This window comes from Tauraco erythrolophus, chromosome 3 (assembly GCF_009769465.1).
Source record: "Tauraco erythrolophus isolate bTauEry1 chromosome 3, bTauEry1.pri, whole genome shotgun sequence".
Taxonomy (NCBI): Eukaryota; Metazoa; Chordata; class Aves; order Musophagiformes; family Musophagidae; genus Tauraco; species Tauraco erythrolophus.
In genome coordinates this window covers 6,240,026-6,260,155 of record NC_141467.1, presented here as the reverse complement: position 1 = coordinate 6,260,155, position 20,130 = coordinate 6,240,026, and the positions used below count along the sequence as shown (strand labels likewise).

The window sequence follows — 20,130 nt, the reverse complement described above, 5'->3', positions numbered from 1 at the left end:
CGTACGGTTACTTGTCTCTCATCCCAGGCCCCTTCCAAAAATGACATGGGCTTTACTGCTCAAATAACAGCGCAAACAGGACTGAGTATTGCTGCCAGTGTAAGAAGAGGCACAAGTCTGCAGGACTGAGCCTTTCCACCCCTTTCCCCGAACCAGACCTCTTCCCTACACCCTGTTCCTCAAACTTTTCTTTGCCTCTGCAAATCCTACCTGAGGTTCCATAACCTTACAACTCCCCCTCTCCATGACATATTTCCTACAAGGACAACAAAAGAAAATACTTCAGTAATATCCTTTTATGCACTCTGCTTTCACAGGATTTCCCAGATATCTCTGTCTTCAAAGGATGCAGTATGGGAAACACTGGGACAAAAGGTTTGCTTTGTTTGTTTATTAAAACAGGTATCTATAGCTTCAGTTGCAGATAAAGTATCATAGTCCTTTGTGCCATAACTTTAATTAAACACATTTAAGATTTTTAATTTCCATTTTCATCGTGTGCGCACAAACTATTTTTCCTGGAAAAAATGACAGAATTTAAGAATATTTGTTAGTTGCAGTTATAATTACTAGGTATGCTTTTAGTGGAATTTAAAGTAACAGTTGATTGGTTTGAATTAGTGGTAACTGCAAAGACAAAATATCCTATGTCATGGTAGCACTGTAAGTGAACTATTTACTTCACAAAGGCTTTTCAGCCTTTCCTCGGGTGGAGAGAATGGGAAAAGTTGCAGAAGAATAAGATACAATCAATGTAAGAGCTGGAGGAACTGGAGCAGGAGGAAAAACTGAGGGTGGATATTGCAAGAGATGCAGTGGGGGTTATTAAAGCTGGTTCAACAAAATCAGCTACTGAAATCACAGCTTGTCCTCAAAACAGCTCTGAAAAAACTGCTTCCACACTTTCCCCCTGCTATTGCCCCTTACCCAAAAGCCTTGCTGGTTCTGTTTTGGGCTGCCTGGGATTTTCCCTGTCTATTGAGGAATGGAAGAAGTCCTCATCCCTCGCGTGTAGGAAGCTAGCATCTCCTAACTCTCCTCCCTTTGACCCCATGGTCAAATCACCCTGAATACACCACTGCTCCTTCACCAGGATACCTGTCCTGGTAGCCTCCGACACCTGTAGAGTGACTGTGACCTCTGTGACTATTAGCCATAAACATAAAATCCAAAGGAAAGTTATAAGTTATCCCCTACAGGTAGTAAATAAGTGTAGAAATAACATTAGTTCAGTCATTTAGGCTGGATTTTTAAACATATTTAAGGACCAAACATGCTGTGAGGCACTAGAAGTATTTCCAAAATCACTTCAGGAGTTTCTATCAATTTAAATAGGAATCAGGCAATTTAAGAACTTCAGAAAATCCCGTGTATATGAGTACACATCCATTCAACAAGTACTTTAGTGTCTTTGAAAAAGTGTCTTTTTACTCTTCTCCACTACAAACTAATATGTTCAAACTACAAACTTGAAAATACTCTTTTATCACTATATTCAAACTAATTACTTAGAATATTTAACTGACCTAATAAATGATTCTCCTTTGCTTCACTTTTAGTACATTTGGCCTTTTTAGTAGCAGCATGGATCCATTCAGTCTACTGCAGAATAAACCAAATGATGGTCTTTTCTTACATCCTTTCCTAAACCCAGCATAACAGCATTTGCAAATTATCTCTTGCTTTTCCTGTTGATGGCTCTGATTATAATTTACAGTCATCTTGGATTACTATAAATTAAAAAAGTCTCTTGCTAACACTGCCAGAACATATTCAAGATCCATTCAAATTCAGCTTCTTCACACTTTTCGCTATATTAACTGAAGTCCTTGTAAGGCTTCTTCTTTTTCAAGCTTGCTTTAAAAAGCTGGCAAAAAAGCTGACAAAAGAAAAAGTAAGAGCAGCAAATCATGAGGGTTTGGGTCTTATTCTCAAACGGGTTTGCAAACCTAGAGCGCACGTAAACCATACGCTGTGTGTATAAGAATGCAATTTGTGGCAAGATAAAGGTATGCCTATGTAAAATCTCTGTGTGTGCATATGTACACAGAAGAAACTGTGAACCTAATAGCATTTTTAGATAGTCAGCATTTGCTTTTTCTGTAGACTCTTTCTCAAAAGCACACCAAAACGACGCAGAAGACTCCAAAGAGCTCTTTCCTCCAAAGCGTGTCAGTTGGCTAGAAGAGATACTTCAAGTCCACTAGTGCTGCATACCTGCTTCTTTCAACAGCCTTTGCTTAGGAAAACTTCCGTGAGGAAGAATGCCACTGAAAATAAATAAAAAAAAAATACATACACATATATATATATGCACTTATATGCTGTTTTTATAGAGATTAGTTCCACTCAGTAGATAAATAGGATGAAGGATGCAAAAATTTCATCCACGACCTCAGACCTGTGCCTGACCTGGAGTATTTGTAAGCTTGTGCATTGCAATAGTTCTGCGTGCAGCCATCACACATCAGCTGTGTGTGCTGATCCTGGATTTGGTTTGACCAGTTTCTGGTTTTCTTAGTACGGTTTGCTTAGCTTGTTGGAGGCTGCTCTAGTGTGATACACCCCAACTGCCTCTCAGTGCGATAAAACCGAATGAGCAACTCCCATTTAATCAAGACTGTATGAGGGAAAAGGTAATCCACTCAACGACAAGGACTTTACTGATGGTTAAGCAAGAGTTAACAGAAGCGTGCTTCTAATCGCCAACAAAAAGTTTTCCTACGAAGGCTAAATGGGACTAAAAGCCCAAATACATCCTCAGATGCATCTATACAACCCCACATCTCTCCCCAATAATAGCTGTGTAAAGCCCATTAGTCTTTTTGCTGTTAACATCCATGTGACTGTAGGATAAACTTTAGACAAATTATTTTCTTTTTTTTTTTTTTTTTAATTTGCAGATCACTAAAGTTGGTCGCTGTTTTTTTTTTCCTCAGTAGAAGTGCAGCTCTGAAAGTAAATTTAAGCCTACTATCAAACCCACTTTTTTCAGTTACTTTTCAGAGAGGCTTAGAAGCCATCTGTGGAGTCCCTAGGAGCTGAGCACGACAAGCTGAAAATCTCTATTTTAGACAATGCAGCTGCAAATACTGTGGTTTGGACAACAGAGACTTTGTTACTGGTTGTCACATAGACAGTAGAGAAAACCCTCTTTGACTGTCCCAGCCCAGGTTAAGATTTTTATGCATTAGCAGCTAGAAAAAAACAGTATTTTTACTTGTAAACTGAGCAAGAAAGTCGATGAACATGCAGCTTTTCTCACTGCCTTTTCCATTGATTCAGTCTTCAGAACTGAACTGAGCTTTGAATTAATGCACAAATCTGATGAAGGACAAAACAACATTTACCTTAACATTGATAAATACCCAGCCGAAAGTAATTACTTCTTCCACTGTGGCTCATTAAGCAAATGTTCCATTAAAGCTGTAGAGTTAAATAATGAAGGAGATGAAAGAGTTAAGGTTAGCATGCTACTGTGCGAATGTGAAAATATTTTAAATGCTCAGATGGTATTTTCAAAAAGCTGGATCTTTCTCTCTCTGTTTCCAACCTACCCCAGTTCTTCCTAACCTCTCCTTACTGACAAAAAGAATCTTGTCATTTTTGCCTGGCTGGAGCTGGAAGGATCTGGAAGGGCTGCAGGGACATGGTAAAGTGCTGGATTTCAGAGGACTTAAGCTGAACACCACCATGGCTACTCCAGCTGAGCTCAGAGTGCAAGAATATGTTGAGAGGATGGGTTTGAGCTGGGAGTGTTAGATATGGGGCTGCAGAAGGATCTCAATGCCATTATATAAAATAGGAAGGTTAGAGTAAGGTGGCAAAATGCTGGATAGCACTGACTGAATTCACATGAGCAGGTTCTTTTCCACATTATGGTTTTGACTAGGTGTCACAGCCCTACAGCCCTGTTGCTACGGTAAGGAAAGACAGGGATAGCAGAATATCATCTTGCTTAACAGCTTGGCTTGATTTCTCCCGTTGTGCTCCACTTTCACGTGGCAGTATCTCTGCAATAACTAGGCATAAATGGCCAGTGCTAAGCACCCAGCAGCACCAATTGCTTCCTAGAGGAACAGCCATGGGATTGTGTCCTGCGGCCAGCCCACAGAGTTACACTTCTGGTATTCTCATTTCATACTGTCCTGTTCATTAATTTATCATGATTCATCTTTCAAGTATTTAGTTAGTTTGTCCATGCCCCCACTACTCCTATTGGAAAGCTGTTCCAGAAGCCCAGAGCTCTGGTACTGGGAACCCTCTTATTTCCAGCCTAAAGTTATTCATGGCCAGTTTGTACTCATACTTCTTATTTGATGCTGCAGACTCTGCAAGTAAAGAGTAGCGAGTCACAAAATGCTGCAATCCATATTCTCAGCAAGCCAGTACTTCAAAAACAGTGTTCAGCTCTTAGCCTGTACCTTTCGTTAGGCAGCCTCATCTGGTTTAGATGCCTGCAGCAGATTTCTTATTGCCTTCAGCAGAAGAGGGAAGAACAGAAGTGTCATGCTGTTTGCAATGATCCATGCACACCTTTAAACAGCCCAGATATTTTGCTCAGTAGAAGTATGTTGAGGCTAAGATTCTTAGGATTACATGAATAAAGCATCTGGAAAACTAACTTTCGGGAAGCAAACACTCTGTATTAGTTACACAGCTTCGTCTGTCAAAAACCAAGAGTGATCTCCAAATGAGAGAAGCTGCTACAAATTTCAGGTGATACCACTGCCCTGTTTCCATTTCAACTGGAAAAGCCTACTGACCTTGCTGGCTCTAACATTACCTGAGGTGAGACCAGAAGAGATATAGTGTTGGGTCAATAGATACTGATACCTGCGGATCCAATACTGATACCTGTGTATCTAATTCAAACGTTTGTTTTCTGCAACTGTATCCACCTGCATTGCTTTTTATTAGCAGGCCATTATGAGTGTGCCTTTGGCAAATTTGCTGCTAATGGAAACGTAAACACGTCCCTCCCATGCCGTCTAAAATGATTTATAAAGAATGGAGAATGACTGTGGGACATGTTACAGTGAAGAGGTCAGAAGTAGTATAAAAAGTCCTGCTTTTTTTTTTATATCCTGCCAGTATAAAAAACACTCCCTGCCAGTAACAGACTAGTTTGTCCCAAGCCTCTTTGCTAAAACAGAAGTCCTCCCAGCGCCAGCTCTGAAAGCACAGGTCACTGGTTTTAGGAGCATTTGGCTCTATGGCCAGCCTTTATTCCCCTGCGAGGCAGGGACAGCTCTCCCAATGTCTTTGCAGGAGATGCCATGGAAAGGACTCCACCCACAAAAGCAGAGGAGTGAATTATGTCTTCTAACACACTGGACAAACCCTGCACCCTGCTTGCCACCAACACTGCAAAAAGAGGTCATCTGCAGAACTGGCTCAGGAGCTCTTGCTAAATGCCATGTCTTCTTTGCCCACGCTAAGAAGTATCTCCAAATTAATGTCAACCAGTTTTCCAGGACTTCTATCTAACTCTTGGTCTCAGGAAGACAGAACATATACATTAGCCTGATCCTGACAATCTTTAGGGGATACCACACATACCCAGGGAGGTTTACTTCCCGTTCGCAGTGGAAAAGTTCATCTAAGCGGGAAATTTTCTGCAGAGGAGGCATTCTTAGAGCTGAAATAAGTCGCAGACTACTCAAAGCTTGCAAAGCTTTTGGGAAAACTGATGAAATTGAGGGGGGAACAGATTGGGAACAAAACTTCTTGTCTACAAGGCAATAGTCAGGACATTCCTACTTTGTATGCATCATATTTGGATTGCCCAGAGCTACTAAATTAGGGAAAGCTATCAATTCTGTCTAAGTTTCCTCAGAGAATTTGCAGAAGACATAAGGCAGTAGAAAGTGAAGTCCAAGGATACAGACAATAAGAACAAAAACATAACAGAATGTTCTGTAGTGAAATTAAATTTGATATACTCTCAGCTTAAAAGAAAGACACTCAAGAATATGTATTTCCACTGACATACAGAAACACGATGGTACGACAAAGAAAAAACATTTCAGAAAACAATTTATTTATGGCTTAATGACATTTAAACCAACTATTATTAAGTTAGCTGAAATGAAAAAGAAATCACTGGCAAATTGGAAAACCCTTAGGTCAATCTGACAAATTTGTTATCCTGCATGTGGGAAAACATCCCTTGCAAAATTTGAACTTCACAGCTGGATGAGAACACATAAGCAAATTTAATGCAGAGCATAAACTGTCGGTTGTCACCATCACCAACAATGCACAATCAGAGCACACCATGTAAATGAGAAACAACGGGCCTCTCTCCCTTCGTTTAAAACTACATGGAAGTCCAGATTTACCAGCAAAATGAGAGTGTCTCCATTTCACACTGGGCCAAAGTTCTTTGCAGATCTACTCAAAGCCACTTAAGATACCGTGTTCGAAAGGGTTAAATGGCAGATCCTAGAATCCCTTCGATCTCTCCATAGCCTCTGCCTAGCAGCATTGCATTTCCATTTGAACTACAAATGACCCTGTGCGCACAATCATGTAATTCATATTTATATAAACAGAGGGTACAGTATGTATAATTTGAAAGATTTCTGGGAGGGGACGCATCATAACTAAACTCCTACTTTTCCCTTGGGGAAACAATCCCATTTGGTATTAGTTAACTTCAAAGGAGAAAAGTATTTTCCCTTCTGTGTCAATAATTTAACAGAAATTTGTCATTTCTGTCCGCAAATCAAACTTTCAGAGTTGCTCTAACCATCAGCAGTAAAGCAGCGACACACACACACACGCGTGTAAGTGCGCACCCTCCCCGCACGCACATACAGACGTACAGAGCACGACAACTGCAACACCATGAAACGCTCCTGCAGCAATTCCTAACCATGGAAATCGAGCGTAGTTCCACTGAATTGCCAGAAACCTCTCCGCACCGGGGAGCTGTATTTCCAAGCACATACTATGGGGGCCAGGACCTCTGGTGACACGTTGTTCCAATTTTAATGAGGTCAGGTCGTGGACCAGCCTGTTCAAATCACAACCAGCACAGAAATTATCTCCTACGAAACACCACGGAAAAGTGAGACTGTGCAGCCGCCAACCCAGGAAAGCTTCATTTTGGGGTCAGTGCAGCTTTAAGCATCGTTAACATTTTTTTCCCCTCAGAGTTTGTCCAAGAGCTGGTTTGGGGGAGGCTGAAAGGTCACTGCTTGCTTTTATTTGGAAATTTATGTTGCCCTGATTGCCTAATTCAGAATTTGGGGGAGAAAAAAAAGTATGAATATTTGAGGCAACAGATTTGGATTAGAAAACTTTCCATATAAATCTTGGGCAATCATCACTTTTTTCCAACCCATTCACTGTCCGCAGCACAGAGCTAGGAAGGCATTATTTTCAAAAGGCATTAATAGGAAAAGTGCAGCAATGCCTATTGTCCATAATAAGCATACAGTTTAATTCATAGTGAGTCAAACTCTCCCAGTTTTCAAAATCTGCAAATATATTACCGACGCCATGTAAGAGCTGCAGCTCTGCCTCAATGGGAGCAACTTTTAACCCTGGATGACACCAGGTTGATATTCCCGTACTTTCAGATCCCTGGCTCTCAAAACCTCAGCACGGTCACTGTGCATCATTCACAATGGAGTCCAGCTTTCTCCGGTCATTTGCTTCTCTAGAGAAGGGGTTACTAGCAACTTCCTCGCTTGTGAAACCAATTTTAGGTCAACTACAGCATTTCATAATGGATTATAATGTTTGATAGACCTGTGAAAAATAATGTTTATAATTCATGTGTTTATAATGTTTATAATTTCATAATGGATTATAATATTTGATAGACACGGTGAGAAAATCTAATAGCCAGAAATATGTTCTTAAAGTACAGGCTAATCATGTATCCTGCTTTCCAGTGGTTTAGTTTCATTTAGAAATTATTTGAATTTTAAAATTCGATGGCGCTTTGGGCCCTATAGGTAAGTAATATTTAGAAACATAGGGCCAGTAGATTGGGGTGGTTTCCTTGACATATTATTGAGATTACACTAATTCAAACTAGCTGAAAATCTGACTCAGAAATTAAGGTATTTAAACGGAAAGTAGCAGTTCTAATACAGCACGCTCTTTCAGCCATATACAATATAAGCAAGAGAAGACAAAGGTCTCTGTTCTTTCTTACATTAACGCCTGTTCACACCACTGTGGAAATTCAAAGGTCCTTACAAAGGTGTAACTTACATCTCAAGACTGCAGGGAAAAGCCAGAGGATATTCTGAGCAGTTTGCAGGAGCCCTCCATTTCTCAGTAACGTCCGTTGCCTTAACACTGCAATGGGCTAAATGCACACCTACGATTTTTTTTACCTCTATTAAATAGCTTGTTGAAGAACCAGTGAGTGGTAAAGCATTAACAGACATAGAAGAGGGCAGAGGAGAAAATTGTACAGACGACTATAATTCTTCTCTCATCGCCTAATAGTTCCTCTTTCCACTCTTCATTTTAGTGTCCTCCAACTCAAGGCAGCAATGAAGGGACAAGACTCTTTTCTAACGTGGGTTTGCCAGATGTTCGCCACCTCCTGAGGGCCTTTCTCATCAGATAAGCACGTGCCTCACTATCTATTATGGGAGTCATGAATCCGGACTCCTGAACTTTTAAATGAACAACTCTGCCTTCATGCCAAGCAAACAGCTCTATCTGTGGGACTAAGAAAAGTTTTGCACGAGGCCGTACCCTGGCAGCAGTCAGCATAACCCCTCAAGTACAGAGATGTGCCAATGTATACCAAAAGAAAATGTGGCCCACTGCTTTGCCAGCAGACAGGTCTGAATCCATGATCTGAACAACACAGGGACGGATGATGGATGGAAAAAAGCATGTCTTTCCAGGGAACGGTGCATTCATCCGAAGAACTTCATTCACGGATAAACGACATTCTTATTCTTTGTTGGGATCCCTATTGCTCAGCTACTGCACGTATGGTAAAGTATTACAACGAGAGAAGAGGGCGAGCACTTCATCCTCCCCCAAGGAAGAAAGCACCCTTTCCAAACACGGATGCATAAAGAACAGCCGAAAGAAAGATGCCTACAGACTGCATGTCTGCCACAAAGTGCTACCAGCTTAAGGGGCCAGCTAAAGCCAGGTTGTAAACAAGGATACAAACAGCTGATTCAATCTGTTAAAACGAATTTAAAAAAAAAAAAGTGTTGATTGAAGCTGAAGCTTTATCACTCTATGTATGGCATCAAGAGAAAACGAAACAGATTTTGTTTTCCTGCAATGGGAGAGAAGCAAAGTCATGTCACCTCATAATGAACAATGAGGGATGCTCTGCTCTTGCACAGGGATTCTCCTAATGAGGTGTTTTGCCTTCCAACGGGTTAAGAACAAATTCATGCCTTTGGACTATCTTCTGGACCTTTCTTGTGCATGTTTTGAAAGAGAAGGATGCATTCCCCTAGGCACAGGAAAAGGCCCTTATATTGAAAGTGGAAAAACATATATAAAAATCCATGCTGGTTCTTTATCGCTGAGATGGTCAAAATAGAGTTCAAAAATGTCCTTGAAAGAAGAGGAAAATATCTCAGCACACAAGTTAGTCTCAGTGCTGTGTCAGATTAATAAATGCATATGCAAATCTCTCATGAAACCACATTTTGGAAGACATTAAAAAGGAGTACTTCATGAACACTGAGAGTCAGGAACAGCTGTATAAACCTAGATGCCTACCTGCATCCCAAATTGAAAACAGATCAAAAGAACACCAAGATTTTTTCACCCACGAATGCTAAAGAGACGCTGATGCAAAATTAACTTTTTATGCAAGCTTACAGTATGAATGAGATGAAGAAAATATCAGATGTAGAAATCTAAAAAAGGGGAAAAAAAAAAAATTCATAAATGATTGAAAGAAATAATGCATATTCTGGCTAAAAGAGTCTCCAGGAGCTACTGTTCAAGAGTACTGAATCTGTGTCAGTGAAAATTACATGATAGAGTTCAACTATTGTAGTTAAGCAGGTTTTAAAAATGATTGTATCTGAAGTAGGCTCTAGGTCTATTAAGCCACTGACTGTGGACCAGACGTAATAATGTTCAAATATATGTTCTAGCCAGGGCCTTTGAACTTTTATGATTCCTAAGGACATATAGGATCAGGCAAAACACATAGTTACATGCTCCAAATCAAGAGTCAATCCAGTATGTGGTAGCACTTACGCAGGAAAGGAATGATTCACTTTCCAGTATCGCATCCAATGAACCATGGAATATAACATTTTTTATTTCTTGGTGGTAACTGTAAAAATGCATTTAATTTTGGTAGATGAAGAGGGAATGCACAAAGAAGTGTAGAATAATTATGTGTTGAAAATTAAACCCAGTTGTCTGAACTGGGAAGAACAATGTAATGTACTAAAGGAGGTCTAAAGTGTTTTGGCCAACAAATTTAGAGGTCATCCAAGACGACGTATTTTGCCAACGTGAGGCAAAGGCAGTTCTCTGTAGTGCACTTCTCACCTCCATTTTTCAGTTCAGATCTATGTTTAACACCGTAGAATTCATAGTTTAGCAGCATAGGGCTTTTCCTCTCACACCTGCCTAAAAACAGCAGGTGATGTCCAAGGACACAGAGGCAGGCCCAAATTCTTAGCTCACGGATGTGTGCATGTGCAGGACTCCAGAAAGAGATTTTAAAGGACAAATTCCCATTCAAGAGTGGTGTGAAAGAAGGAATTTTCTCCCAGCTGCAGACCAACAGCAAAAAAAGAGCTGGAAGAACTATGAAGCTCAACCTCTCCAGGATATCTGTGGAGCCACAGGTCTCCCAGCAAAACTTTTAACTCCCAGTTTGCATCCTGAACAAAAACCTGCAGGAAGACAGGATCCCTAAGGCCCAAAGGGTCCATGTCCACCACATGGAACATCTAAATTACAGTGTAACACGCAGTTTCAGTGCCAGAAACTCCTGCTACCCCTCCTAAGAGGCAATGGGAAAGAATAACTGTCACTGTGGAGCATCCATGCAAAAAAACTCACGGCTCCCTGAAAGGTAGAGAAGATGCCCAATGTCTTGGTGCTGCAACCATCGGTGCTGTGATGAGACTAGGGAAGTATAGCATGCACTTACTGTGATTAAGATGCTGCTTCCCAAAAAGCAAATGTAACAATTAAATGAAATCAGACGTTTTCTATGCTGATGGTGGAGGTTCTTGCCTATCAGCAAGATACCAGCATAGCAGTGATTTTTCTGGTAATCTGTCCCACGTTCTTTTCTTGCACCCTGGCTGATTGTGCCCTTAAGAGATACTACATTCCACAAAGACATGTCATTGAAAAGAGAACAAGCACAGAGCCAAAGCAACGCAAGCCAACTGCAAGCCTTGCAACGACTGGTGCCAAGATGAAGGGGTGCCCAAAGGGAGGTTAGGCAAATGATGTAATTTGAGAATTTTGGGCAAGGGAGGACGGTATTTGCTTCTCAAGGCTGTTATATACCACAAAATACAAAGGGAGACCACAGGCGTGTAACTGCCATGTGCCCTGCATTTTAAGGATGGATACACAGAATAAAAACTTTGATATATTTCCAGAGAGTCCGGGCAGTGTATGCCAGAAATATATCCCCTCCTAATCCACAGCCATATTTCCCATATTTCTTCATCACTGGTGGTATATCCCTTCTGTCCATGCAACCAGGCTAGACAGAGAAAACTGAATTCATTTTTAGGTGACTGAGGTATTGTCACCTCTTTTCCCTTTGAAAAAGAAGCGGCACGGCTTTGTAATTCCATGCATATTAGTATTGTCATCACGTTGCAAATATTATAAAGTAGAACAAACAAATGGTCTGGAAACTGAGGAGAAAAAAAGTGAATAGTTAAGCTCGGGGTGAAGTTTTCAAACACTGCTTGCCATTCCAAGTCTTTTTGGTTCAGGATGCTCAAGTTAAGGTATTTTAGAAGGGTTTCAATTTTTTTCTGAATAGGTGGTCAGTAGTCCTTTGCGTTACATATCCATAAGATACGTCCAGCCGTGCTCAGACACTGCACATGGTTAAAGGTTTTCTCTACCTCACTCCCAGGATGCCAGCAACCATCCCAAAGGCGTACAGACAACAGCTTTGTCTGAGCCAAAAGGCCCTGTTGACTGACTAGTTTAAAGCACAAGCAGAGGAATTTTGCATTTGTTGATGTCAGACTGTGTAGGGATGCCACCAGTTCAGGCACTCCAAAACCTAAGAAAGAGTTCCTCACAAAACAAAAACATAAACAAAAAAATCTTGTGGCATATCTTTTCAGAAGCAGCTGGTAACATCAGGAACATAGATATTGTTTTTTTGCAGAGGATATGATGTCGTTCTGAGTAACAGGCATATCTGTGTTTTTCAAGATTTTGGGGTTAACCAGCTTTGCAGGGGGAAAAAAAAAAAAAATCTATTGCAAATCACATTACAGAAACCATGAGACACAAGGGCAGAAAAGACAGCTAAATCCATAGAGGATGTAACTCTATGGAGGTAAATTGTCTACAGAAATTTGGCCCAGCGTATTTTTCTTGGAATGAAGGAACAAAACTGTTCCAGGGCTGGGAGGGGAGGGGAGCTGTTCTTCCTGAAGCTCCACGCTGTCTCCTCTGCCACTCACAGGATGATAAATCAAAAGGCTGATACACTCATCATTTTTGTGTGTCTTTGAGAAGTACAATGACTTACATCATAAATGTGTTCCTTGCTGGCTGCTATACTGCCACGTATGACTTCAGTTCAAATAAAAGTCATGGAAAAGCTAAGTTCCCAGCAGGTTGCAAGCAGGAGGGTGCTCGTATCTGCATTTACCAGGTAATAAGCTATTATATAGTTGGCTACATTCTTTTCCAGTGTAAATCAGACTAAAGACAGGTTAAGTTTTCATTTGATTTTTGAGTTGATTTCACTAAATTAAGCAAAACGAACTTCACCAGAGAAGAATAGCTTACAAAAGCGCAGTCATCTCCAAACTTAGAACTGTAATGTTAGGCTGGGTGTGCTTCTTCCTCAAAATAGCTGGTTTCTCTCAAAAACTACGGCGAGATTGGATTTGGACTTTTCCAGTTCAGAAATACCAAGAGAGTCCCACTCATTTAGTTCATATTTTTAAACAGTGTTGAAAATCCACCAAATAATTATGAGGAACAGAGAGACTGGAATTGTTTTTTACCCAGACTTATGTGGCTAGAAAGCACACAAGACCCACACAATGAGCTCTCACTGTAGTGATCTGCTGACCATTCACTGTCAGGGTTGACAGTCCTAAGAAACTTCACCTTTTTCAGGAAACACAGCTAGAGCAATCCACTTCAAACGTATTGAACACCAGTAAAAATAAAGCAGTGGTTTCCTGGTTTATGGCATTGCCAGCTTCTAGCCTGTTAATCCCAATTGTCATATTGGCCTGATGCTTTTTGATGCTGACATCTCTCTTCCCATGTAAAGACAAAAAACAACAGCCAGACTAAAAATGCATTTGGGTTCATTAAGATGGGTGTCTGGAATGCTTATGTTCTCCCCTTACATTTACCATGACACTTTAAAATAAACACCAGGGGTGAACCCAAGATATTACTTTTTTACCCTTGCAGAAGTTACTTCTTCACAAACGTGCTCCATCACAAAGCATGATTTCAATTTTTACACTATTGTGTTTAAATGGATTTTGCTCAGTTTGTATTTTAAAATCAACAAATTAGAACATGGGCCATTTCCTGGGGATTAATAAGAATGACCAGCTGCAAAGAATGGATGGTGTCAGGCACAGCTGGGGACCAGTAATCTCCCTGCACAAAATGAAAAATATTATACTTTTCCTTAATGCCTCAGAGAGATCTAGTTGGGTCTGTAGGCATGCACCATCTGCAGAGACTTAGTTCACAGAATCCTGCATGCTTCAAGTTGCTGGAAAACTCTCTTGGTAGTCCCCCTTCAAAAAAACATTAACTTCTAATCAGGCAGTAATTCGGATTAAATGAGAACAGAGAAAAATTAAGTTTTCTTGAGATACAATATCTCAAATGTACCAAGAAATGAAATCCAGGAATTAAATTCTATTCTCAGGGTAAGGAACTAGCCTGCAAACCTTCTGGGAAGGGATTGTCCTTCAGTATGTGTTTGAACAGCATCTAGCAAAATGGCTCAGATTTCTAGGCACTGTTGTAACACAAAACAATAAAAATAACTGCAGGAATATACACAGAACTACTCCAAACAACTCAAGCGAAGTGGGGAGTACCATTCAAAGACAAAGGTACATTCCTTGTGAATGTTTTCACTGCATGTAGTTGAAAATACAATATTTTACCTTTAAATAGCGCTATGGAGGGAGCTGATGTTTGAAATTCAGAAGCAGCAAATATGTCTGATTTTCAGTCTGTTTCATCCTACTTTCCTCAACACAGCCAGCTGCATTTACACAAACTAAGGTTTTGGCCTTATAACTCATCTCTCTTTGTCCTTTGTACGGGTAGAAACGTTAACACCGAGGTCTCTTCCACTAGAGAAAGGAGGCAGGGAGCTCCATGGAGAGACACGACACACTCTGCGAAGAGGTCCGTCGATCCTGCACAGCTATCTATTTACACGCTTGGAGACAGAAAGGCTAATAGTTGTGGGAACAGGATATTTTGTCATATACTATTATTCTGGCTTGAGAGTGAGGAAAATCTGCTGGCTTTCCTTCTAAAGTTATTGTATTTCCAATTGCTTGCAAGGTCTCCTGGAGCCCAGAGAGGTATTCTGTTAAACACTGAAATAAATAAAAACTGCTGTCTGATTGGCCAGAGATGAATAATTTCTACTACCCCCAGATGTATCCATCTAGGATGTGCTTATTCGTATGATATGTGAACTAATTGTTTAACACTACCCCAGAACATCGTATTGTTCACTCAGAGAAAGCTACACAATAGAAATTTATTGACTCATCACACTACTATTTTTTAGCCAATTATGTGCCAGGATTTTTCCTTTGGATATACAACAATAGCAGAAAGCAGCTTCATTTCCTTGGGACTATTACTCTCCTGGGTGGCAAAATTAAAATCAGCCTCTCTAAAACACACTTGTGACAGCTTACAGCAACTCCAAACGGCAGAAAGGGCATCCTTTATTATTGTATGCTATTAGCAGCGATTTGGAAAACCAAGGGAGGCGTAGAGGGGGTGCTGTGCGACACCCAGTGCGGCGCGGGCCAGCACAGAACCTTTTGGCCATCTCTGTCCCACCAAACGCTTCCACGCAGCACAGCGGCCATCACAACAGCGTCCAGAGGGGAGGGGACAGCAGCAATTGCAATAATTACTGAATAACGAGACGCTTGGTAGCAAACCGCCTTGCCGCTGTCCTTAAAAAAATAAATAAAATTAAAAATCGGAGTGACCTAGTCATTTTATTTCTTCGGAGACAGCTGCCAGGTGGGAGGAACCTCAAGGTCTTTCCCTCTCACCCTGCTGGGGCTGCCAAAAAGGCCTTGCAGCAGCCCCCAGACCGGCCTCACCCTCCCGCCCAGCCCTGCGTGAAGGAGGTGGAATTTTTATCCCATTCCACAGCACCTCACCTGGGCGATGCCTTTTGCACTGGGGCTTCTGCAGGAGCCCCTGACTGGCAGCTGGGTTCAAACGAGCAGCCAAGATTATAAAAAAAAATATATAAAATATTTATATTTACACCTCCCATCCCCGACCCCTCCAAATCCCAGTGCTCAGGACATGCCCCAGCAAGCGCAAGGTGGAGCAGAACATTTAGCAGTGTTACCTCCTGGCCCAAACAGCATCGTTGGTCCCTCAGCTGATATGTTTGCACAGCTCATGGAACAGAGAGAGTGCGGAGGGACAACCCTTGTGACAGCATCTCGGTAACCGCTTGAATGGCGCAGAGGCTCAGGCTCACGCACGCACGGCACTGGTGGCCATCCCCTCTAGCAGGCTAGACAGTTGTTTTGGGTTTTATTAAAAAAAAAACAAGCTTCTATTAAATCTAGCAGACAGTCCTGCACATTCCCTCACGGCAGCTGTAGCCACTATATCCACTAATCCAGGGACACCAGCTTCAGTGAGCGTAAACGCACAGCCCTGTGGAAATATCTGGGGCCACCTCGTTCTAGACTTGTGCTGCTGTTTTCTATGTGCCTTCACTCTGGCCGCATCCCGACGGAACACGCTGTTTGGGTCATCGGGAGGCTGAGCAGTCCACACGGGATCCTGCTGCTTGGGGCCCGACGCTTTCATCGCCCCTGCGTAATAACTTCGGCAGATAGCCTACGACTCAGACATCCCAGAATGAGTGTATCTGCAGCTGCAGGCATCTCATAATAGCATCTCTCTGCAAGGGAAACTTTTATGCCTTCTACAGATACTTGTAGCTTGATTTTTCCAAATTCCTCTCCTCCGTAAGAGAAACCCTGTTGAAAGCCCTTTTTACTCTAAAAACACCCACTTTACTTTTGACTGCTGCTAGACTCAGCTCGTATGAGGAAAGCCAACTTTGCTCTTAACTAGTGAAGGAGCAAAAGATTTCAAAGCTAGTATTTTGAGCATTTTCCTTTATGAAATCTCAAGTGCTTGCTGGTAGATGGCCTTCTTCGGGCCATTTGTGAATATTCCTGCTTGCTTTTTCTCCATAGCCTCTTACTAGATAAAAGAAACACATCTGAATAGTAAACACTGTAGGTCAAAACACGCGTATCTGTACATCATTACAGAGTGGCTCCCCAGCTTTGTAGCCCAGCTTTCACTGGAGTCATCAGCTCTTTACTACAGTTTAGACTAGGAGAGCGCTTTGGAGTCTGCTGTGATACAGGATCAGCTACAGCACTGCCTGTTGGTGACACGCTCCTCACTTCACAACACGCAAGTGAAAACTTCCATATGTTCAGCTATCATTTTTAAAATGCGGTTTCCTGTTTGCTTTTTCAGTGAATGCTCTTGCTTATAAAGTCCGCAATCCATAAGCACTCTGCAGCAAGTCTGGACTAAATTGGAAATATCACTTCCCAGTACCATCCCAATATCTGCTGTAAAACACGTACTTTTCTCATACCGAGTACACTTTGCGTCATTAACACACCAAATACTTGTTGCAATCAGTCTTTGCCCTTCTATTCTGTCAATATCTGAGGAAAGTTTTAGAGAAAATCCCTTAGAACTTATTATACCCAATTTATTAGATTTACCTTCACCTTCTGAATTTTTATTGACTTTTTACTGATTCTACATTCTCCTGTAAACAAAACAAGAGGATGAGGGAAGGGAAGATAGTTTTCATTTCACTAGTCAGAATTTCATCTGGAATTCTGATCCTCAGGATGACTAAATAATTGATGCTGTTCCCATATACACCTACTGCCTTCAGTAACTTTTTGGCAGAATCTGTAGTCTTCTACAATGGCAAAAGATTAAAAGACTGTTCTTTACGCTGCTATCAGTCTGGATACATCATTTGGCAAACTGTAATGCCTTTTTAATTATTTTATGTTAGGGAATGCTTTTTCTCTCCAGAAAGAATATTTGGCCAGTCACAGAAGTCTCTAGGTCTCCAGTAAATTAGCTGATGAGTAACAGAGGTGGTTACGGTAGCCTTTCTTTGCTGCCTGCAGAAAACCTCCAACAATTTATTTGCAAGGGACTTGGCCATGACCCAGAGCAGAGCTCTGAAAGCAAGGAGCCAACTGCATATCTAACTTGGACTAATACCTGGACCTGGGGGAAGTGATTTAAGAAAGATATGTACGAAAGTGTGGTATTTTAAAAGGCTGTGAACAATTTTTGACATAGAAGCCCTGAAAACATCCCTCCTCCTAAGAAAATAAGAGACACAGAAGCTTGGACTTTCATCCAGGATTATTAATGCTGCTATTTTTCAAATTAAAATCCAATGCATGGTGCACTGCAGAATGTTGCATGACATTAGAGGTCGCCTGTCATTCTACAGCATCGTGAGGGAAAAATCCATCGGCTAAGGCTCCCCAGGGCAAGGCTGTGGCTGGATAATGTGGCTACCAAGGGGACCTGAAGCGAGTGTATTTTCCTTGCTCCCCCTAGCTATGACTAGAAGACATAAGAGCCTCAGCACTGAGGAAATTGGTGTCTGCTCCTCAGGCACCTTCCCTGTGCCAACAAAAGTGTTGGGAAAGGGCATGAATTTTGCCCAGAAGCCCCTCTCCCAGCCTGTGGGAGCAGAGTGGGTAGGCAGTGCCCGAGCATACATTGCACGCCTGGCAAGACCTGCCAGTCACTCTGTTATGGGGTAGTCCAACAAGGAATTGTCTCCCTCCTGAAGCAACATGTCCTTACATGGCATCCTGGCTAAGTGAGAAGTCCTGCTAGCTCCAGGCAAGCCCGTGTGCGTGGCTGGACAGAAGGCGCAAACACACTTTGGCTATAGAAAAGGAAGGAGCGATGCCTGGGCCTCGTTTAGGCTGGTGAGTTTTAAATATCAGCTTGATCTGGAACTTCTCTACCAGAGTGGCCACTATGAATCGTGCAAAAACTAGAGATGAAACTATTTTGTAGCACACTGATTTCCTTCTCTTATTTCTCGGTGTGGGGTATGCTGGCAGTAAACAGTAGGCTCCCCACAGCAAAGCTCTTTTTTCAGGTTGGCAGAGGCAGATCCCTAAACACAACGAGTTCTTCAGCAATGAGACATTCAACTCTGATGTCCCGCCTTACCATCCCTTTGGTCCTCCCTCTGCTGAAGCTGACAGTTAATGCAACTATTACAAGGGACTCAAACTGCAATATCTCAGTATAAGATTTTGCACTGCTTGCACATATTTTTCCTCCTTGTGAAATACACCAGTTAATATGACAAACTCTACCAGTTCACTAATTGATCACCTATAGGCAGTAGATACATACAGGAAAAGAACCATTTCCTTGGTCATCCTGAAGATCAGAACACCAGATAAACAGTTTGACAGTTGTTTGCTTGAGTGCTTTACCTCACAAGGGTTTGGTTTACAACCTTAAAGCTAAGTACAAACAATAAATTACAAACTGCAAGATCAGTTAGCTTGTTGGCCAGGTACCTTGTTGCCTTTGTCCCTTGGCTCTCCAGAATCCCATTCAAAGAGGAAAAAAATAAGAAAACTGCATCTGAAATTACTCTTAATGTCATTAATACGATGCGTTCTATTTTTCTCCCTGCCATATTTCAACCACATGTCTCAAGTTTCTGTTTCCTAAACGACTGTGTTGAGCTCCCCTCAAGCATGTTTATAGGCCACGTTTTAAAAAGAAACACATTTTAAATTAAGGATCGTATGACTAAAAATTGAGGAAGCATCTGCAGTTTGCTTTTGCAAATGTTCTGTGGTGAAGAGATTTTTTTTGCAAACTTTCTGGAAAAACTTTGCTTTTTGAAAATGTTTTCTGGGAAAAGTTTCCTTCATTTGATAATGCTTTTGATTAGAGAATTAATATCCAAAATATTTGTGTGGGAGACACAGGAATATGTAAATTTTTAGCATGATTTTTTGCATCAATAGAATTAGGAAAAAAAAACAACCTTCCTCTCTAGCTTTACTGCTCCCTGACACATATTCCTTATTTCAAGGAACGTCAGTGGGTTTAATACCAAAATATCCATGAAAACAAAAAAACTGGTGTTCTCTCTTAATGTTCCAGATGTAACTCATTTCAACTGTAAAGATCAGGACTGTGTAATCTTGAACTAGGTTAACAGAATTATTTTCATGAGACTTTAAGATTCCTGTGCTGATGGTTCTTTGTGGGTTCTTTTCCTTTCTTTCTGGATTTTTATCATATATTATATCATTTATTTGGGTCTTCGAAGGTTAAGAAGTATGTCTAGGCCTCAACACCGTGGTGCCTGAGTGTCTCCTAAATTATTAAAACCAGATATAGCAACAACATAAATATCTATTTTTATGTATAGTGCAATCATTAGTACCCTGACCCCCATTCAGAAAAGGATGTATATCCAGGGGAAAAAGAAAAAAAAAAATCAACATGTGTTTAACTAAACATTTGTATGAACCACAGCACGGAAGTGGCAAAATTTAAGTGCACAACTGGAGCTAAACAAGGTATTTCTGCAAATCATATATTTCATCATATATTCATCTACCAGTGCCACAAGAA

General features: G+C 41.2%; 1 protein-coding gene across 1 annotated transcript in view; it reads right to left on the bottom strand.

The window, feature by feature from the left end:
* Positions 1 to 16,254, bottom strand: part of BMP6 (bone morphogenetic protein 6) — a 127,097-nt gene extending 110,843 nt beyond the window's left edge. Inside the window, 1 exon segment of the mRNA XM_086608910.1 lies at positions 16,121 to 16,254. Coding sequence (XP_086465036.1) covers positions 16,121 to 16,254 — 134 coding nt within the window.
* Positions 16,255 to 20,130: the final 3,876 nt, after the last annotated feature.